The 21,855-nt window shown below is 49.0% G+C and overlaps 1 protein-coding gene across 3 annotated transcripts; it reads right to left on the bottom strand.

The window, feature by feature from the left end:
• Nucleotides 1–977: 977 nt before the first annotated feature.
• On the bottom strand, nucleotides 978–21,621 carry RBBP7 (RB binding protein 7, chromatin remodeling factor). 3 transcript variants are annotated; one of them, XM_007538691.3, is made up of 12 exons: nucleotides 21,302–21,621; nucleotides 20,242–20,386; nucleotides 15,668–15,813; nucleotides 11,413–11,586; nucleotides 9,706–9,821; nucleotides 5,909–6,069; nucleotides 5,009–5,135; nucleotides 4,808–4,885; nucleotides 4,270–4,346; nucleotides 2,427–2,484; nucleotides 2,228–2,338; nucleotides 978–1,433 (listed from the first exon to the last, which is right to left on the bottom strand). In XM_007538691.3, the coding sequence occupies exons 1-12, from the start codon at nucleotides 21,315–21,317 to the stop codon at nucleotides 1,365–1,367; spliced, it is 1,278 nt and encodes a 425-aa protein (XP_007538753.1). In that variant the 5' UTR covers nucleotides 21,318–21,621; the 3' UTR covers nucleotides 978–1,364. The 3 variants fall into 3 exon arrangements, with proteins under 3 accessions (XP_007538753.1, XP_016050604.1, XP_007538744.1); XM_016195118.2 differs by lacking the exon at nucleotides 21,302–21,621 and adding an exon at nucleotides 20,742–21,001 and having other exon boundaries at nucleotides 11,413–11,559; XM_007538682.3 differs by lacking the exon at nucleotides 21,302–21,621 and adding an exon at nucleotides 20,742–20,997.
• Between the last annotated feature and the right edge of the window lie 234 nt (nucleotides 21,622–21,855).

Here is a 21,855-nt window from a genome sequence, read left to right as displayed (position 1 = left end):
CGTGAAATATAGACTAGAAAAGCACCCGCAGTGCTGCTATAGTGAGCCCCTTCCTGAGCAGCAGCAGGTGTGCACAGGCACAAGGAAGCTACCTCCTCACTCACAAACAAAAGGCCTTTAAGAGCCCTCAGCAAACATTTGGTCAGAGTTAACGTAGGTTTCTTTGTTTCTGTCATACGCTCTGCCCAAAGAAATCTCGTTGAAAAAGTAGACGAAAACTACTAACTGTGAGGGGACCTCGCAGGCCCAATTGCCCCCCTCGCTGACCTCTGTCACACTGAGCAAGCAAATCTTTAGTTTTTTGGAGAGAAATCTAGGGTTTTCACAACTGCCAAGAACTGAAGACATTAGGAGACAGCTCAAATGGCACAGCTATTAGGCGTACAAGAAGTCTGTCAGGTGGACACCTAACTTCTCACTTAAAAAAAAAAATTTTTAAATACTTATTCCCTTGTTTTTTTTATTGTTGATGTCATCATTGTTGGATAGGACAGAGAGAAATGGAGAGGGGGGGAGAGAAAGACACCTGCAGACCTGCTTCACTGCTTGTGAAGCGACTCCCCTGCAGGTGGGGACCTGGGGGCTTGAACTGGGATCCTTATGCTGGTCCATGAGCTTTGCGCCACGTGCATCCAACTCCCTACCTTCTCACTCTTGGGTTAATAGTCAGGGTGCAGTCCTACACTCTGATGGAGACTTGAGTCGCAAGTTTCCAGTGCATATAGTTCCTCACTCCCGAAACTGATCAGATGAGAAACTGTCCTGCTCAAGGATCTGGATTTAAGCCCTGGCACCACACATGAGAGAAGCTTCATGAGCCCTGCCAGAAAAACAGCCCAGAGAGGTAGAAATTGTGCAGGTACAAAAAGCTTTAGGGTGTGTGTGTGTGTGTGTGAGTTGGGGGCGGGCGGGGATCTGGGGGTGCACACACATTCACACATTCACACTCCTTCCCGAGTGCTTGAAGAAGAAAACCATTCTTATTTTAAAACTTTATTTCTGCAAAGCCAATCAAGAAGTGTTGGAGGGGGAAAAGTGTAAAAGTTATTCTTGCGTATCTGGGAACAGCAAGCACTGTTTGAGAAAACAAGGACATAAAGTAGTTGAAACAAAGGCAGTACCCTGCTAACTTGAGTTTTCAAACGCCAGCGATGCCCCTTCTTCGGCAATATCCTTTCTTGTCTAAAGCTACAGTATGATACAGTACGCAATAGCTCACTGGAAAGTGCTAGAATCAGAAGGTAAAGAACGCCATATGCCACCCCACTTACGTTTCCTACTATACAACGCCTTTCTGGCGCTTGAGAAACCAAGCATTCTCGTAGCATTACATTCAACAGAAACACTTCTTGTACTTTGGGTTTTTAAGATCCTTGCCCCTCCAGTTCCGATGTTGTCACATCTGACTCTTCATCATTGTAAATATTTTCAGCCTGGAGATGACAACCAACGAAATTCATAGGTTACACCTCTTGTGGTTTCTACAGTCATTTAAAAAATAACACTTGACAAAATTCTCTGTCCGTATTTTAGGATTCCCTTGTCAGATCTGCGGTGTTGGGAACTAAATGTAGACACACTTTTAGAGTGAGTTACTTAACTTAGAGGTTTCCTTTGGGTTTTCCCCTCAATGACTCAGTTTGAGAAAACATAAGTCAAAGGGGCTGGGCGGTGGCACACCTGGTTAAGCGCTCACATTATAGTACGCAAGGATGCGGGGTTCGAGCCCCTGGTCCCCACCTGCAGGGAGAAACCTCTTGAGTGGTGAAGCAGGTTGCAGGTGTCTCTCCCTCTCTATCACCTCCTATCCTCTCAATTTCTGGCTGTCTCTAATTAATGATTAAAAAATTTAAAAAAAAAACACCAGGTCAGTGCCCTCCAATATTATTTGCCAGTGATTAACTATGCTACTATTCATAAAAGGTATTTTCCTATAGCATTTCAGGCATGGTTTAAGAGCAATCCACATGCCTGGAAAAATTATAAACTGGTCAACATCTCAGAAATGCCGAGTGTAGGACTGCACGACAACAGGTGCGCCCGAGTTCGGCGCAGAGGGCGGAGGTCCCGTGCCTCCACCTGAGGTCTCCACAGACACGAAGCCTCCCACTGTCCTTCTATGGCTACTCGGTATGGCGTGCACCTCGGTGTGGGGAATGTTTCCACCATAGGACTTCGTAAATCCCCCTTCACACAACAGACAGTAAGGAAAAACCTTTCAGCTCACCATCTGCCATATCTGCATGATGTTATCCTCTGACACTGAGCAAATGACCCAAGGCTCATTGGGGTTCCAGCTAAAGTCGGATATCTTGGCAGTGTGTCCTCCATGAATGAACTGTTAGGAACCAAGCAAAAGCCTTACTAAAGCAATACAGACCAGTCTGCCCGGACACTGCGCCTTCCACAAGAGAACCAACACATACCAGCAGTTCTGGAGGCCCGTCTTCGGCATCTTCTGCAGATTGCTCTTCTCCAATTTTGCTACAGAGACAGAAGAAGAAAATGCATTCCTTAAGGAAGCCTGGTGGCTACATGTATCAAACACCAGTGTCGGCCCAGAGAGTTACCTTGATGCAAGCACACTCCGAAACCAACACAGACTATACTGGCTGCTGAGGATTGTTTATGGAAGGTCTGAGGCTGGCGACCATTTTTCTTCTCTTTTCTACATGTGATTTTATTAGTGATCTAACCATGGTTTACAAGATTCTAAGATTACAAGGGTGGAGTTCCCCACTGCATCCACTGCAGGGTTTTAATTGTATGGTGAGAAAGGAGAAGATTTCTGTTTTGGAAATTGGTAAGAGGTGTTCAGCACCGAGACTGTGGAACAGTAATCATCGGTAACTGTGCGATTTGCATGTATTGTAGTCTAACTGCGTAATACAGAAATACTTCGAGTTCTAGTGTCTGAGCAATCATGTCAAGAAGGCTGAAGCTGACCAGTTTACCTGAGGTGCTGCCTCACTCAGAATTCCAAGGCAGAAAGTATCTACAGTATCTGCCGAAGAGTGACACCCAGCCCCCATGCCTTCCTGCTACAATAGTCTAAAGGCACTGTAGCAAGGCAACTTGATGGGTAAGCCAAGGACAAGTTCTCAAGTTTGTTTGTTTCCTTCTCCTAAATGCCATCAAATCTGTAGCATGTTGGTAGTTCTGACGTGAAACACATCACTATTAGTCCTGATATCAAAGGCAGGCTCTCTCTGTGAGCAGTAACTGCTGAAAAAAAAAAGTCAAAAATACGTAACGTCACAAATCAATACTTTCCAATCCCTCCCATTAAACATGTAGCCTACTACTTTTGTTTTTTATTCTTGTTGTAGTTATTATTGTTGTTGTTATTGATGTCATCCTTGTTAGAGAGGACAGCGAGAAATGGAGAGGAAGGGAAGCCAGAGAGGAGGAGAAAGACAAGACACCTGCAGACCTGCTTCACCGCTTGTGAGGCGACTCCTGGGCAGGTGGGGAGCCGGGGGCTTGAGTCAGGATCCTTACGCCGGTCCCTGCGCTTTGCGCCATGTGCATTTAACCCGCTGTGCTATCACCCAACTCCACAGTGCCTACAAATTCATTATTGACACCTTTGAGGGTCAATTCAGAAGTCGCCCTTATTCCAAACCTTACTGCACTAATACACTGAAAAGGTGTTGGACTCTCAGTCATGAGGTCCCGAGTTCAATTCCCATCATTGCCTATGGCAAAGTGATGCTATAGTTCTCTATCAAAAATAAAGAATCTTATTAATACACAAAAACACTCGATCCACTTAAGCAATACATTCAGTATGTGACCAAATGCTCAAGACAAAGAGTTTAAAGGAGTCAAATCCTTAGAATAGCAATTCTGAAGTCAAGGTGTTTCAAGGAGCGAGAGACAGGAAACAGAGTCCCTAGAAGGACACTGGCTGCAGTGTCTACCTCCTGCGGTCAAAGAAGCCCCAGCTGTGGGGCTGTGCGCAACGACCAACGGGAGCACAGGGCTCGGGAAGGCTGGTCCTGGAGGTGGATGTAGCAAGGGCCACCGGGGCAGAAGGCACGGCCCACCCCTTCCTATAGCCGGAGGGTTTCCACCTGAACGGTGGGGCTGTCAGAAACACTCCTCCTCGGTGCCCGAAGAGTAACAGGAAAAGAAAACTCACAGAACAGCGATTCTCTTGTAGCCCCTTCGCTGTCTCACTACTTTATAGGAGCAAAGGCTCTTCGGGAAGGTACTGAAAACTGGCTTAACACCTGTGCCGTTTCTTGCCACCAGATTCTGAGTTACCTTAAGTCCCACACATTCAGGCGGCGATCGGTACCACTTGAAGCCAGAATCGTTTCGTTATGTGGAGACCAGTGGACCTAGCAATACAGATTTTGAGAAGGTATGAAGAGCCCTACAGTACTCGGCGTGTGGCTGTTGTTCTAACTGCTGACGTCTCCCTGCCTCATGCTCTGTCTCCACTCTCTAGCCTGCCTCATCAAGTGCTCCTTGAACAGCCCTTCGCCCTCCCCCACGTTCCCAGGGACTCAACTAGAGGGGCTCAGTAGGCAGCATTCAGCCCCATAAACACTCCAGAGGCTCTGCAGGTTGCAATGGAGTATTGATCTTAAGCAACAGTAGTTTCTGATTCACACAACACAGCGACACCTTAATGAAATAATCCTTAGGTCTCTTATTTTAGAAAGTCTCTAAGAAGGCCCACTGTTGCTACCCACTAGCTCATGTGTAATGGTGGCAGAGGAATGCCCACCATATCACAAATAAAAACCCACCACCCCGCCTAGCAGGCAGTCACCAGAGCTGGGGAAGGCTCACATACCTGGAAAATTTCATCTTTATGAGACTCGAAGGTATGGAGCTTTAGCTTTAAGTTTCGCAGATCCCACAAAGCCACAGTCTGAAGTCAACGAACAAACAAACAAAAGGCAATCATTTTTTGCACTTCCTGGAATTCTGAAGTGTCTGATTATGGTATAAGGCAACTGGGTTTGTCAACAGCAAATATGCAAAAGTCAGAAACCTTATCCGCAGAGCCAGTGGCCAGAATGAACTCGCTGTAGGGATTGAATGACAGGCAATTGACCTCAGCGGTGTGCGCGTCCACCAGGTGGCTCGGCTTGGAGGTGGTGTTGGACCTGGTGTCCCATCTGCAACACAAAGGCATGAGCACACAGCAGATAGGACCCTCATCCGCCTCTCCGCCACTCAGTCTCCTCTGCCCTACCGGCCCCTTCACAAGTTCGGAGTCCCACCCGAGTGAGGCATTTGGACCCTACAGAGTACACACTGGAGCTACTGGGTTGTTGGAAAAGTGTTTTATCTTTTCTTTCATTTTTTTTTTTTTTTGGTCCACCAGAGCACCGTTCAGCTCCGGGTTATGGTGGGGCTGGGGGTTGAACCTGGGACCTCGAGCCTCGGGTTTGCAAATCTTTTTGCATAACCATGATGCCGTCTCCCCAACTCAGTCACGTGCTTCGCTACGCAGAAATGCGTCATGACTTTTCCGACAACCCAGTATTTCTGGTCTCTTCCTCACTTGGTCGTCTTAACTGTCCACCGCTTGGAGCATGCCAAGCGCACCGTGGCCTTGTCACATCTCAGCACCCCCCTGATGTGCCTCAAATACTAGTTTTCTCAGGAGACACAGATGTTACAGCTGGTGTGATCATTCCAGGCCCGTGTCTTCCACTGAAGCCGCCCAGATTCCCGCTTTATTTCCACCACCATCAGGCATTTTTTGTAAGTTTACAGGCCTGTTTGCTCGAAGACAAAAGACTCTTCATGTAGCAAGGTCACTCTCAGGAGGAAGAAACCTCCTCTGTGTGATGTTTTTGTCAGTAACACAGTAACACCTCACTGTGAGAAACAAAACCCGGCCCCCACAGCCCCACCGCAGCGCTTCAAGCCACCCGCCCCATACATCATCAGCTTCTGGTCGTCAGCAACAGATCCAAACAGTGACTCGTGCAGCAGGTGCCAGGCCACATCCTCCACGACGGCGGAGTGGCCAGTAAAGATGGCCTTAGCATCCACGATCTTGCCCTCCTTTGGTCCTGCATTTATATCCCACAGACAGACGGTCTGAAGGAGAAAAAACAAAACCAGAGGCTGGAGATTAATGCGACTGTAATATAAACTTCATAAAATCAAAGCTAGTTCCTCTCAAGTCCTTGTTTTCTGTAGCATATGTGCCCCTAATCTCTGGCCACTTCACCCCTCGGGCACATCATTTTCCGGCGCCCTCTTGCCCCTGCCCCTCCCCTCCCCTCTCCTCTGGAGGATCCTGGGAAGACCATGGGAAGACCAGCAGGCTGCCTGGCACATGCAGAGCCCCTGAGGTGGTCAGGTATGTCTCTGCTGAACAGTTGCCAGCCCGCTGTCTTCAGATAGCACTAGCAAAGTAACTGCCTTCCTGTCTAAAGCAGTCAGTTTGGATCACGTGCAACTAAAGAACCTTGGCTGGGGGCAATTATCTACTTTCCTTATTTTAAAAAACTTTCAGACCAAATGGTTCTGGCTTACAGAATGAGATCTATCTCATGGTATACAAAAAATAATTCAAACTGAAGCAAAGACCTAAATCTAAGAGCTAAAATTATGCAGTTCTTAAAAAGAAAACAGAGGTGTAAATCTTTGTAATTTGCAATTATACAATGGCTTCTTAGACACAAAGTCAAAAGTACAAATACGCAAACAAAGGGAGTGGTCCAAAAGGTAGCACAGTGGATAAAGTGTTAGACTCCCAAGCATAAGGCCTGGAGTTCAATCCCTGGCAGCACATGTGCCAGTGATATCTGGTGTCTTCTCTCTCTCTTTTTTCCTACCATTCTTCACGAATAAATAATTTTTTTTTTTTGCCTCCAGGGTTATTGTTGGGGCTCGGTGCCGGCACTACGAATCCACTGCTCTTGGAGGTCCTCTTTCAAAATTATTGTTGTTGTTGGATAGGACAGAGAAAAATGGAGAGAGGAGGGGAAGACAGAGAGGGGGAGAGAAAGATAAGACACCTGCAGACCTGCTTCAAGTGGGGAGGGAGCTGGGGACTCGGACTGGGATCCTTATGCTGTTTTTTTTTAAATATTAATTTATTTCCCATTTGTTGCCCTTGTTTTTATTGTTGTTGTAGATGGCGGATAGGATAGAGAGAAATGGAGAGAGGAGGGGAAGACAGAGAGGGGGAGAGAAAGATAAACACCTGCAGACCTGCTTCACAGACTGCAAGTGGGGAGGGAGCTGGGGACTCGGACTGGGATCCTTATGCTGTTTTTTTTTAAATATTAGTTTATTTCCCATTTGTTGCCCTTGTTTTTATTGTTGTTGTAGATGGCGGATAGGATAGAGAGAAACGGAGAGAGGAGGGAAGATAGAGAGGGGGAGAGAAAGATAAGACACCTGCAGACCTGCTTCACCGCCTGTGAAGCGACTCCCCTACAGGTGGGGAGCGCGCGCGGGGGGGGGGGGGGTTTGTTTCCGAACTGGGATCCTCATGTAGGTCCTGGCACTTTGTGCCACTAGCACTTAACCCACTGCGCTACCACCCGACTCCCCTTACGCTGCTTCTTGTGCTTCGCACTATGCACGCTTACCTGTGCCACTGCCCAGCCCCCAATAGATAGAATCTTGAAAAAAAAAAAAAAAAAGATTGAGAAACAAAGGGATCGTTTTGGTTTCTTTTTGGTAAGTAATCTTTGTTCAGTGAAGACAACCCACACAATAGGTGACAATTTTGGAAATTAAACGATAAAGGACTTGTGTGTCTAGACACGGCCACCTAAGCACATGAAGACATGCTCAACATGGTGAGTCCCCAGGAAAGCAGAAATCAAAGCCAGGCCTCAGCTCCTAGCACGGCTATATATAACGAGAGAGACAGACAACTAGAGCTGGTGAGGACATGCAGAGGCTGGAACCTTGGTCGGTTGCTGCTGGGAGTGTAAACTGGAGAAGCTGCTTTGGAAAGCAGTTTGGCATCACTTCCAAAAGCTAAACATAGTCCCGTTATGACCCAGTAGTTCCCCTGCAGAGTGATCAATCACCCACGAGAAAGGAACGCATGTGTCTGCGTCTACGTAAGAACATGTCTGGGAACCTTCACAGCAACACGATTCGAAACAGTCCCCAAATAAAACCCCAATGTTCGTCACCCAATAAATGGAAAAGCTGTGGTGTTTTCATACTAGAAAATTATTCAGGGGGCCAGGCAGTGGCGTGCGGGGTTAAGCTCTCACATTACAGTGCAGAAGGACCTGGGTGCAAGCCCCTGGTCCCCACCTGCAGGGGAAAGCTTCACGAGTGGTGAAGCAGGGCTTCTGGTCTCTTTCTCTCTCCCCGCTCTCAATTTTTTTTAAATATTTATTTATTCCCTTTTGTTGCCCTTGTTTTTTATTGTTGTTGTTGTTATTGATGTCGTCCTTGTTGGATAGGACAGAGAGATATGGAGAGAGGAGGGGAAGACAGAGAGGGGGAGAGAAAGATAGACACCTGCAGACCTACTTCACCGCCTGTGAAGCAACTCCCCGGCAGGTGGGGAGCCGGGGGCTCGAACCAGGGATCCTTATGCCGGTCCTTATGCTTTGCACCACCTGCCCTTAAACCGCTGTGCTACTGCCGACTCCCTCCCCTCTCAATTTCTGTCTCTATTCAAAAATAATATAAAAAGAGAAAATTATTCAGTCACAAAAAAAGAGCGAAGCCCCAACATCCTTCGACATGAATGAGCCTTGTAAACATCACTGCTAACTGAAGACAGAGGTCCCTTACTGCATCACACCAAGAGACCAATTCATAGAGCTTGGAAGTACATGCGAGCTTTGTAGGGCCTAGGGGAAAGAGGAAGCGGGAGGTGACTGCTTAAAGGATATAGAGCTTCTTTGGAGCACATGAAACCCGAGTTTTAGAACGAGACAGTGGTGACAGCTACCTAACTTGGTGACTATACTAAGACCCACCAGACTATACACTTAAAAAGGCGTTACACTTTCAAGAGGAGGTCCTCTTAAACAGTGGGGCAGGTCTTACCCACCTCCCTCCCCTCTGTTCTTTTAAGATTTCTTTCATGAGACATCAACAGATGACAACGTGTGTGTGTGTGTGTGTGTGTGTGTGTGTGTGTGTGTGTGTGTGTGTGTACCAGAGGAACACTCTGGCATAGGTGGTGCTGGGGGTTCAAAGTTGGCCTCAGGTCTGGAAGTTGAAACTCTTAGCACTGCACCACTTCCCAGGCCTTTCACAACCATCATGCTCTCTCCCCACCCCCCACCCCTTTCCTCCATTCCGTGGCTGCTTCAAGGGAGCTTTGTGGAAGCTGAAAAAAGGTAGTTTGGTAATCAGCACTCAGGAATAAATCGAGGGCCCTGCACATGCCTGATACCAACACTGGGCAGTCTTCTAGGCCCTGAGCTTCCTCCATTCTTTAGATGGGAGGGAAAGGAAGGAAGGGAGGAAGGAAGGAAGGGAGGGAGGGAGGGAGGGAGGGAGGGAGGGAGGGAGGAAGGGGCAGCACAACACTACTTCATGAAGACATGGCACCAGGACTCAAGCCCAGGACACCCCGCCCCCAGGCATGCACAGACTTCTCGGAGTGCACGATCTCTTGGCCCAGCAGCAGCATGTAGTGAGAAGACCTTTCCCCCGTGCAGTGCTCCCGACCACACAGCCCTCCGCAGCACTCTTGAAACTCTCAGCACACAAGCACACTAGGAGGAGCAGTTTTCTCACATGGTCGTCTGATGCACTTAGGAGATGTCCACTCAAGTTAGAATTCCAGGAGAGACCATAGCCTTCCTTTTGGTGACCTCTTAATCTAAGATCAGGATTACATTCTCCACTTGGGTCTAAAAAAGAAAAGAATATGTGAACTACTAAGTGACCACCTGTTTTCTGTCTGTTTTTTGCCTCTAGGGTTATCGCTGGGGCTCAGTCCCTGAGTGCCTGCACTATAAATCCACCCTTTGTTGCTCTTGTTGGATAGGACAAAGAGAGATCAATCAAGAGAGGAGTGGAAGACAGGGGGAGAGAAAGACACCTGCAGACCTGCTTCACTGCCTGTGAAGTGCCCTCTGCAGGTGGGGAGCCGGGGGCTCGAACCAGGATCCTTGCATTGTGTGCCATGTGCACTTAACCAGCTGCGCTACCACCCAGCCCCCGTGACTGCCTGTTTATCACAATTGTGCTCAGAGAATTGTAACCCTTCTGACGAGGCTCAGCAGAGTGCTGTACTTGAGAGGAAAGGAGGGCTTCACCTGACCCGTGGCTGCCTGAAAAGCTCCTCTCTGTGCTTCATTTCAAACACTCAGTGAAGAGCAGGCTTTCTGGCCATAAAGTGGCTGCTTCCTTTACAAAACTGAGTTCTAGCTCCAACACAAGATCCTGAAAAGTACTGTTACCTCATCAACTCGCTGGGCGGCGACCCATCCCCAGATGTCAGACTAGAAATAAACACTGTGTATGCCTCGTCTGCCCCCTGGCCACCCAGGAACATGACACTCACACAACGCTGCTGTCACTGAAGAATGAAGCTGTGTATGCACGGAGCAGTGGGGCACGCTACAGTACAGGGACTTGCCAAGACCTGCAGGACTGTTTAGCAAGATCCAGGAGGTGTGTGGCTTCAGTGGTGTGCTACGGGGTTTGCCACACCACAGTTCCCACCAAACAAGGCCAGTCTACGTGGCCAGACTTCTATACAATCCCCAGGCCCCAGAACTCACACACACCTCCTTGGGCTGAGGTACTTGGCAGTGGGTGGCTGCTAGACAGGAAGTGAGCTCTGCATGGTCCCAGCAGAAAAATACTCAGAAGCCTGTCCCCAGCCTCTGTGTAGTTTTTGCTTTCAGAACCCTCAACCAGAAGTAGTACCTGCTATGACGTTCTCCTGTTAAATGGTTGAACTCAACTGACAAAGAACTGATGAAAACATCCCCCGCCCCCCGGGCAACTTTTAAAAACTACAGAGCATACTGCTGGGTTGTCAGAAGAGTCATTTTTCTGCATAGAAGAAATAGAGAGAAGGCCAGGCAGTGGCACATCCGGTTACCATGCACAAGGCCTCAGGTTCAAACCCCCACTCCCCACCAGCAGGGGAGTGGCTTCACAAGTCGTGAAGCAGGTTCTGCAGGTGTGCTTCTTTCTTTTTAAAAATTATCTTTATTTATTGAATAGAGACAGAAACTGAAAGGAGATGGGGAGAGACAGAGACACCTGCAGCCCTGCTTCATCACTTGCAAAGCTTTGCCCCTGCTGGTGGGGACCAGGGGCTGGAACAAGGGTCCTTATGCATTGTAACACGTGTGTTCAACCAGGGGCGCCACCACCCGGCTCCCAGGTGTCTATTTCTTTCCCTCTCAACCACACTCTGCCCTATCAAATAAAAACAAACAAACAAACAAACAAAAAAGGCAAGCAATGGCCTCTCCCACTACATACCTGGTTTAGCAGGGTGCTTTGTATAGTCAAAAACCAGCACATCAGAAGATGGTGTCTTTGTTGCAATGATGTGAGGATTCTGTGGCATGTAACGAGCACGGTTCACTTCTCCCTCGTGGTTAATTTTAATTTCACATTCAATTTTTCCTGTTACAGAACCAAAGCCACCAAATTCTAATGTGAGAAGAAAGAATAGACACATACACTTAGGATTAAAATCCACAAATCACTGAAGTCTTATCAACCCAACAGACTTAGGCCGAGAGAATACAAAGTAAATTGACGAGATGGAATAATAATAAAAACCAGCTCCTATTAACTTCCAATTAATTTGTTCCCAAGGCCCATTTGCATTAGGAAATACTCACAGCTAGATAGATTATGCCAAGTTTGTTCAGTTCCACCATAGATTTACAACAATCAGCCTCTTGGGGGCCAATATGAGCACCCTATCCAGCACACGTGTCACCAAAAACAAGGATCAGGGTTTAACTCCTGCCCACTCCCTGCAAGGACGACACTCCCCACTCCCATCTTCTCCTCTCTCAATCCCCCCTTTGCCTCCAGGGTTACTACCGGGGCTTGATGCATGCACTATGAATCCACTGCTCTTGGAGACCACCTTATTGTTGTCCTTGCTGTCGTTGTTGGATAGGACAGAGAGAAATGGAGAGAGGAGGAGAGAAAGATAGACATTTGCAGACCTGCTTTACCGCTTGTAAAGCGACCCACCCACCCACCCTGCAGGTGGGGAGCCGGGGGCTCGAACCGGGATCCTTACGCCTGTCCTTGCGCTTTGTGCCACGTGCGCTTAACCCGCTGCGCTACCGCCTGGCCCAATTTCTCTCTTTATCTAATAAAAACTAGAAAGAGGAAAAAATGGCCACCAAGAGCGGTGGAGTTGTAGGGCCGGCACTGAGTCCCAGTGACAACCTTGGTAGTAAGTAAATAATCAGCCTCTTTCAGTTGTGAAAATGTTGTATTTACTAAAAAGTTTCAAATAGCCACACATCAGTCTTTTAATTCAAGCACAGCTCAGTTCGAAGTGCTGCTGTGAGCTAGCATCTTAGTTTAGGCTTCATTAACGGGAGTTTTCACTCACAGAAATCGCAGCTGTCTTTAGAGTCAGTACTATCTTGATATTTCAGATATTAAGTTTTTTTTTTCCCCCATTTGGTAGGCCCGAGACATGTGCACTCTATCTGGTATGTCACTGCACAGCCCCTAAAACTTTTGACTTTGAGACAAAGTTTTGCATTCACAGTAGATCTTACATGGAAATACATTTTCTTTGTTTTTAAAGTAAGAGTGGTTCTGGTCCAGGTGACTTTAACTAAAGGAACTGGGAACAGGCTCTTTTGTACCAAGATGTCAGAAAACCCCAAATTTAATGTTGACAGTGAGTCCAGAGTCTTCACATTATAGCCATTTTACTTCTTCCTGACCTCAACTGCTGTTTTTCTTGTACATTCCTTCTTAGCTCACTGAGTATCGGGTCAGGGAGCACGAACTCAAGCGTCTAGTGGAGCCAGTCAGGTAACAAGCACCACAGAGCGGCTGGGCCCTGGCAGACCAACACTGGTGTGGGGAGCCGCTTCCCGGGTCTCCACGGCTCTTGCTTAGGAGCGAGAACCACTGCACGCTTTCCCAGTCAGCCTCAGCCCCAAGCCATCTAACTCCTGTGATGAACAAACAACCAGCCTCCTGACACTCTTGTCATCTTTCCACTGTGTCCGTGGAGGAAAATGTCGTCTTCCCAACACGCTCCTCCTGAGATCCTGCTCTGCACTTGCACCTGCCACTTCTTTTCAGAAGATTTAATCGTGGGGGGTGGGGGAGGGGGTAGATAGCATAATGGTTATACAAAGAGGCTTTCCTGCCCGAGGCTGCCAAGTCCCAGGTGCAATTTCCCTCGCACCACCATCAGCCAGAGCTGAGTAGTGCTCTGGCTAAAAATAGATAAAAAACAAAGGAAAAGACTGAATTATCAATGAGAGGGAAAGTGAGTGAGCAGAGAGCCAGAGCTCATTCTGGCAAGTGCTATCTCGGGGATCGAACTCGGAACATCATGCTTGAGAGTCCAATGCTCTAGCCACTGCGCCACTTCCCAGGCGCCACAAGCCTGCATTGATTTTCAAATATCCCCTCACTACAGACTCCAGGAGTTTGAGCTCTTCTACAAAGGAGTTCTCCCCAGACCCTTTATTAGTTTGAAAACTGCCTGAACAACTCAAAAGTTTGAAAAACTACTACTGTTATGATCAAAACAACACACTGCAAACTACCATCACAGGGCTGTGGAGACAGCGGAATGATTATGCACTTTCAGGCCTGAGGCTTTAAGGTACCAGGTTCAATCTCCAGTACCACCAGAAGCCAGAGCTGAACAGTGTCTGCTTAATATAGAAAAATATCACAGGTGAAAAGAATTCAAAAGGTGTCAAAACATTGGATGTGTCATCTTAGTAGGTGAATCCACCCATAGGGTGTGCACACTCAGCCAGTAGCCTAGCCAGTGAATAGTGCTAAAACATCAAAGGTCCTGAGGAAGACAGGAGGGGCAGAAACCAAAGCTACAGGGGAAGTAATGACATGGAATTGTGGCAGTGATTAACTGTTAGGTACGTCGTTATGAAATTTTTTATTTTACACTGCCAGTGGGCATTGCACAAGTAGCAATTCTCTCTCTGAATGAGGAGACATGGTAGGGATGTTAACTGTTCATAAGATAAAAAAAAAAAAAAGTACAATCCACACTATCCCTTGGCAGAAAAATAAACTAACTAAGGCTTTATCAAAATGGAGTATTACAGGGCCGGGTGGTGACGCACCTGGTTGAGCGCACATGTTATAGTGCGCAAGGACCCGGGTTCAAGCCCCCGGTCCCCACCTGCAGGGGGAAAGCTTCACAAGGGGTGAAACAGGGCTGCAGGTGTCTCTCTGACTTTCGCTCTCTGCCTCCCCTTCCTTCCCTCTCAATTTCTGGCTGTCTCTATCAAATAAATAAAGATAAGAAATGGAATATTATGCAATAATAATACAAAGAGGTAAGACCTGGTATACCCACACACACATATTAAGGAAAGGAAGTGTTGGGCTGCCAGTGGATGAAGCACTGGGTTCTCAAGCACAAGCTCCCCCGTCTGATTCCTGGCACCACATATGCCAGAAGGACACTCTTCTCTCTCACAGAGATCCCAGGAGGAAAGCCGGGAGGAGTAAGGGCAGGGGTGGTAGGACTTCAACTACAACACACTATTTCAGTATTAAAAGCAACCTAAAGCAGACACTGGAGAGCTAGCATGGTTCTGAGGGACACGGAGCCTCAGAACGTTGATGTGGCTGACGGACTGATCGTCTGATGGGCACATGAGGCAACGGACCATGTCGTGCCAGGCTGTCAGGACCGCTGTGCTCAACTGTTCAGATTAATGATACGCACCTGCCTTCGTTATTGGGGTGCTCTGTCCCGGCAGTCAGGGCTGACTGCCAGCAGGGCATATGCCTGTGAAACTAAACCCCAAGCAAAGTCTGACCTGAAACTTGCCCGAGTTTCCCTGGACAGAGCTGTTCCGCACATGTCACTGCCACTCCTGGCCAGAGAAAAGCACATCTTGTGCAGCCTCCAGCAACCTCTCCCTGAGCTCCCCCACACTCAGCTTCTTCCTGGCCCTTTTGTTTTGTAGCCTTTACTGTAACAAAATGTTGCCATGAGGAGAAATTTGCTGTCTCCTGAGTTCTTCCAGAAAAATCAGCAAACTTTGGGTGGCTTTGGGAAGAGCAATGTAGGGGAATGCGTCTGATTGGAGGAGATTAACAACTTCTAATAAGGAAAGGGAAGGCTACTAACTGGTCTTGCCTCCTGATTTTTCTCCTATGCACACGCCAACAAAGGTTACTTAATCCATCTGTCTCGGACACCTTTCCACACTGGCACAAAGAAATGTATCCCATGCTTTGGTGTGTGTCATTCTTAGTCAGGCCTGCGCGGGATTTCAAACATACTAGTGCATTTAACCAATTTCCCAGAACTTCCTATCTGGGTTGCTGTGAGAATTCTAATTGTAAAATCCGGTAAATACTGCTACTGTGACATCCTGGTGGAGAAGCTGGGTTGGGTGAGTAGCCCCGTCGGCTCAAGCTCTGGAAGTTAAGCCGCTGAGCCAAAACATCAGCATCAAGTTTGGATTACAGAGTCGTGGTGACATTTTCCCTCCCCCTCCGAGAGCAATGCTGGGAGACAGCGGATACCTACCACCCTTCTCACTGTCACAGTGCGAAGCATCGAACTGAGCATCGTCATTCGGAATGTGGACGCGAGCCACCACAAGATGGTTCTGCTCATCCGATGTATGAGTCCCCAACACTAGCCAGTGCAGGGCATAGTCCTTTCCTTCAGGTCTGTTTGGAGAAAGAAAACACGTCACACCGAGCCTTCAAGCAGGCAGCCCCCACCCCTTCTTTAGTAAACATACACAGCAGGCCACTGCGCGCCATGGGGGTCTGCACCGGCCTGTGTTCACTTCGATGTGGGTGGTCAAAACGAGAGGTCTGAGGGTCACTCTGGCTCTGGGATTTCAGAGTGTGAGAGAGACAGCTGCCCGGCTTAGGAAGAGGCGTGGATCTGAATCAGGGTACAGTCCACGGGCCCGTGGTAAGCCCATCCATTTCATCTGAGCTGGCTTCTGGCAAGGAGCAAGGCAATGCACACGAGCACTAATCTGATGGTTTGCTTTTTAACTAAGAAAATTAATAAAATTAAAAAAAAAACCCGCACAAACAGCCGTAGGCTCCCTCCTCACTGAAGGCAGCTTTGGTGCTGTGCTGTCTTCTCTCAACTGTCACATTCTCGCTGGAAAAGTCAGCCTAGGGGGAAGCCTAGGGAGATTCTTTGTTTTTTTTCCTTTGCTCTCCCAACCTGATCAGCATGTGCGGACGGATCTTGCTCTCAGTGCGACTCCCTTCTCCTCCACCGTGAAAACACAAGGCTGCTTTCCTGAACTAGTTCGTGTTCCTCCCTTCCCTCCAGTGCTGCACGCACACCCATGGCCACTAATGCCAAAAGACCGTCCAGTTCCAGAGTCAGAATCCTTTGACCACTTTGATGTCATTTGTATGAAATTCAGGGGCAGGGGCAGGGCCAGGCGGTGGCGCACCTGGATAAGCACTCGCATTACAGTGCACAAGGACCCAGGTTCAAGCCCCTGGTCCCCCACCTGCAGGGGGAAGCTTCATAAGTGGTGAAGCAGGGATGCAGGTCTCTCTCTCTGCCTATATCCCCCCCCCCAATTTCTGTCTCCAATAATAAGTAAAAAATATTGGGCAGGAAAGATAGCATAATGGTCATGTAAACAGACTCTCATACCTGAGGCTCCCAGGTCCCAGGTTCAATCCCCTGCACCACCATAAGGCAGAGCCGAGCAGTGCTCTGGTACACACACACACACACACATATCACCCCATAGCTGCAGATTACAAACTTATTCTCAGCAGCAGGAACAAAACAAACAAACAAACCCACCTGTAAAGCACATAAATAGGCATCAGTGAGGAAATGGCAAAGCCAGCAGGATAGCTCACCTGGACAGTGCGCTTGTTTCACCACGCACATGACCCAGGTTCAAGACCAGCCTGCGTGCTACAATCTCCGTGCCGTGGTGCTGTCTCAACAATTCACCCTAGAGCAGTGAAGCCCAGTGGTGACAGCAAAGATAAATAAGGGGGCAGATGCTGGTGCCCAGTGGAGTGCACCTTAGCATATACAAGGACCTGGGTTCAAGCCCGTGGCCTCTCCCTACGGCAGGGGAGCTTCACGAGTGGCGGAGCAGTGTGGCAGGTGTCTGTCCTCCTTTCTGTCTTACATTGTTAACAAAAAATGAATAAAGCAGAAATTTAATAAATAAAGAGGGGCCAAGGTGGTGGCACACCTGGTTGTGCAGATATATTATGATATACAATGACCCAGGTTTGAGTCCCTGGTCCCCATCTGCGGGGGGGGGGGCGCAGGATTTCATGAGTGGTGAAGTAATGCTATAGCTGTCTCTCTCCCCCTCCCCTCCTCTCAGTATCTCTTTCTGTCCTACCAAACAGAAAGAATGAAAAAAAGAAAAGAGTGGATTTACCATGAAGTCAACCAAGCCCCAGCAATAACCCCAGTGGGTATTAAAAAAATAATAAAAATCTTCATAAATGAATTTTTAAAAAATACTTGTGGATAGAGACAGAGAAATTGAAAGGGGAAGGGGAGATAGGGAGAGAGACAGGGAGACACCTGCAGCTTGAACCAGGGTCCTTGCGCACTGTAATGTGAGCACTAAACCAGGTGCACCACCACCTGGACCCTACATGAATTCTATATAGTCCTCAAAACGAACAAGCTCACCTAAGCATATTGGTAGAAAAAGTCTACAATACAAACCCTTAATTTCTAAGTCAAGTGAACAACTGGCTGCCAGACTTACTATTCTGACAGAAAGAGAAAACTGAAAATACTATATGGGGGGAGATGGCCTAATGGTTCTGCAAAGAAACCCTCATGCCTGAGGCTCCAGAGTCCCAGGCTCAATTCCCCCACACCACCCTAAGCCAGAGCTGAGCAGTGCTCCGGTGAAAAACAAAAACCAAACAGCAAAACCCCCACAAAACTGAAAATACTGTTCCAGCAAACAGCATAGAATACACATGTCAAGCGCTTTCTGTGACGCTCCCAAGTATGGACAGAAAAACAATTTCCCTGCGTTGAGAACACGCACAGCTGTTATCTCTACAGACTTTAAGAGTAAGCAGCTTTCACGGGAAGGCAAATGGAAAGGTTTCTCTCCCCTAACAAATGGTTTCTGAACAGGAAGTGCTAGAGACTGCTCCAGTCACCCCTTACTATGGACTCACGTCAGTGCGTGGCTTCCTTCGCTCCTGCAGTCTAGGCAGCCGGCACTATGGGCAGGCAGCTTAAGCTAGCGAGTGACCCTTACCCAACTCACAATGCCACTAGGCAGGGAGAGGGATTCAAGCCAGGCCTCCAGTTTTAAAACCTGTCCTTCACGTTAAAGAGTAGGTCAAAAGACATCAGAGAGGGGCAGCGGGGAGGGCTGGCCGGCAGCCCAAGGACCGGGGCAAGGATCCTGGTCGTAGCCCCCGGCTCCCCACCTGCAGGGGGGAGGGTGCCGCGTCACAACCGGTGAAGCAGGTCTGCAGGCATCTCTCTCCCTACTCAATCTCTCTCTCTGTCCTATCCAATAAAAGTGAAAAACGGCTTCCAGGAGCAGTGGATTCGTAGTGCCAACATCGAGCCTCAGCGATAACCCTGGAGGCAGAGAGAGAGGGGGGGGGCTGGGCAGTGGTGCACCCAGTTAAGCACATACACTCCCAAATGTGAGGAAACTGGTTCAGGGCCCCAGTCCCCACCTACCGGGGAGAAGCTTCACGAATGGTGAAGCAGAGCTGTGTGTCTCTCTTTCTCTTCTCATTTCTCTGTCCAATCAAATAAAAACAAAATCTAAAAGTATTTTTAAAAAAGACATTAGAGAATGTGAATTAAGTTGATGTTTTAAACCTGCTTAACAAAAGATGGAATCAAATGTTGTTTGCTTTTAACCAGAACCTGAATAACCTTCTATTTGATGCTCAGAAATGTCACGTCAAAGCTTTAAAAAGTCACCTTTTGGTGGCACATGTGCCGGAGCACACGTTACCTTGCTCATGGGCTCTGTGTTCGAAGCCCCAGTCCTTATCCGCAGGGGGAAAGCTTCATGAGCTTTGCAGCAGTGCTGCCGGTGTCCCTGATTCTCCCCAACCACCCCTTAATTTTTCTGTCCTATAAAATTAAAAATAAGCTCTAAAGTTCTTAGCTACTCCTCTCACCTCTGTATATTTACATAGATTTCAAGGAAGCTCCTTTCTGTATGAAATCAGTTCCACACATAGAGAATCGAGTTGTTATATGGAAAATTTATAAGTGAACTTATTCTCTTCAAAATTCATCACAAAATTCTCTCTAGATTAGAATTTAGTCACCATTAAGTTACATACTCATAACACCCAAATTTTAAATTTAAACATGGCTAAATTCCTGTTGGAAAAAGAGCGCATTTGTCAGCAGAGTACTCTACTGCAAGATCACCTCCACTCAGCTCAGAGACCTTTCAGTTTGGGCTGAAATGTCCCTCCCCACCATGTATTAACTGTGAGATCAGACATGCTAAAGTCTCAATCCCACCTTGCACATTAGTTTAAAAAAAAAGATGAAAACGCAATCACAGTATTATTGTGAGAATCACACCAAATAACAAAACTTCAAATATGTACATTCTAAGGGCTCAATAAATATCAGCAACTACCACTAGATAGTTTTTAAGAAATAGCTGAACAGAGCAATCTTTAGATAACAGCAATCTCAGAATATTCCACAATATAATTGCATTTCCCCCCAGTTCTTCTCCCCTTTGTCAATAAAACTGAGCACACTGGATGTGCTCTCTTCCTAAAAATTCAAGTCACCTATTTGTACATTTTGCTACATATTTTTTACCAATGTTCTAAAGAAGCCCGAGAAAATTCAAATGTACCTACGTTTTTCCTTACAAATGGCAATCTCAAAACAGAATCCTTCCCCTTTAAAGGTACATGTATACGTCAGGAACCACCCCATAAATCACCTAAGTTGTGGAGGAAAAAAAACAAACCAAACCAAACAACACCCCCCACCCCCGCCGCCTCATCCAGGGCTAAATTGATTGCATGCTCATTTACTCCATTTAAAATGCTCCAAACGAGGACATTCAGGACCACGGATACGTTTCTATCAAAAAAAGAGAAGCCAGAAACCCTTACTTAGTCACTTCAGGGAGCCACTGAACGGTAAGACTCGGCCACTGAAGAGCGTGGGTCATAACCAGGTCATACAGAAACGGCGTGTTCTTCTTCCAGATTTTATATTCTTCATTGATGACACGCTCCTCCACAGTATCTTCAAACACTGAAATTTGGAGAAAGCCCACACGATTAAGTGGCTAAGGGGGGTTGGCAGTCAGAATCCGGACCCAGACACTGGAGGTGACCTCGAGATGGCCACACCTAATGTACTCTTTCCCTTTACCTCGAATTTGGACGGGGACACACACACACACACACACACACACACACACACGACTAACTGCTCCTCCAAAAGATGGAGCAAATACGAAGAGCGGGGGGGGGGATCATGATGAGTTATCAATTATTCTCGATTAATATGTCTAGCACTGTGAAATCAATGCTGCCTGCACGCCGAGAAAGGGCCGCATTCATTACACGCGTATGGAAATCGTTTGGCCCGCTCCAGCTGGTCGCACCTGTTCTAAGATGACGACCCGCATGCAGACGGGCTCCACGACCCGCCCGGGGGGCCGGATCCACGTGCAGCAGGCGCCCATCGGGCCGCTCCCTCCACCCCCCGCCAGGAGAGGCCTCCGCCGCGTCCATCCAGCTCGCTGCGGCGGCCATGGGCCAGCGTCTTCCAGAATCCCCCAGACAAGGGCCGCGACCCCGAGGCGGCGGTCGACGCGCGCGCGTGGAAGCAGCCGCCGCCGCCGCGCCCGCCTTCCGGCCGCGGGGGCCGCCTCCGCCCGAGTCCGCGGGAGGGAGCGCCGCAGCCGCAGCCGCAGCCGCAGCCGCAGCCGCAGCCGCAGCGGCCGGAGGGGCCTCAGGAGGGGCGCGCGCGGCTCCGGAAGTGCTGGAACTCCCCGCCGCGGCCCGGCCCACCGTAGGCCCTCGAGGCGCGCGCCCAGCCTCGCGCCCGGCCCCGCCCCCTGCTCCACACGCCAATTCGCGCCTTTCGCCGGCGCGTGCCATGGCCTCGCGCGCCCGCCGCCCCCCGCGTCCCCGGCGCGCGCCTCCCCGCGGGGCCTCTTACTCTCTTTACTCGCCATCTTGCGTCGGGTCGTTCGGCCCTCGCCGCAGCTGCCACCGCTTCGGACTCCCCCTCTCCAGTCACGAGCAGCCCAGCCGGAGGCACTCCTGCCTTTCCCAGGCACGTCCCCGACTTCTAATCCTCGAAGCCTGAGCTCCGTCTCACGGCCGGGGGCCTCCCCAGACGCCGCGTCCTTCCGCCCTGCCTCCTCCCCGCTGGCGGGTACCGAGGTCTGAGGCGCTCTTCTCTCTCTCTCCAAACTTGGAACGAGACTTTTCAACCCGCGCCTCCCAGCCCGCCCAGGCAGCCGAGCGCAGGCGCATCCGCCCTGGGAAAAGCGAGAGGGGGTGGATGGGAGGGGCCTGGGAGGCAACGGCTCCGGCGCTTCGGCCAATCGCGCGCCGCGGGTAAGTTTCACGCGGCGTTTGGAGGCGGGCTTCTGGGGGTGGGCGGAGCGGCCCGCGGCAGGAAGTTGGCGAGGCGCAGGCGCGAGGGCTCGCCCGGCGCTCCCAGGGCCGGCCGCGGGGGCGGATGGGGGCGCGCGGGGGTGGGGCGGA

Source organism: Erinaceus europaeus, chromosome X (assembly GCF_950295315.1).
Source record: "Erinaceus europaeus chromosome X, mEriEur2.1, whole genome shotgun sequence".
In the NCBI taxonomy this organism is placed as follows: domain Eukaryota; kingdom Metazoa; phylum Chordata; class Mammalia; order Eulipotyphla; family Erinaceidae; genus Erinaceus; species Erinaceus europaeus.
This window is presented reverse-complemented; position numbering and strand designations above follow the sequence as displayed.

Coding starts and splice junctions, on each gene's coding strand:
- RBBP7 (XM_007538682.3), bottom strand. CDS start 20,892: ATGGCCGCCGCAGCGAGCTGGATGGACGCGGCGGAGGCCTCTCCTGGC. Junction 6,070..9,705: donor TAAGTGCATCAGACGACCAT/GTGAGAAAACTG, acceptor TTTCTCCTTCAG/ACCGTCTGTCTGTGGGATAT. Junction 4,347..4,807: donor ATAAAGATGAAATTTTCCAG/GTATGTGAGCCT, acceptor CTGTATTGCTAG/GTCCACTGGTCTCCACATAA.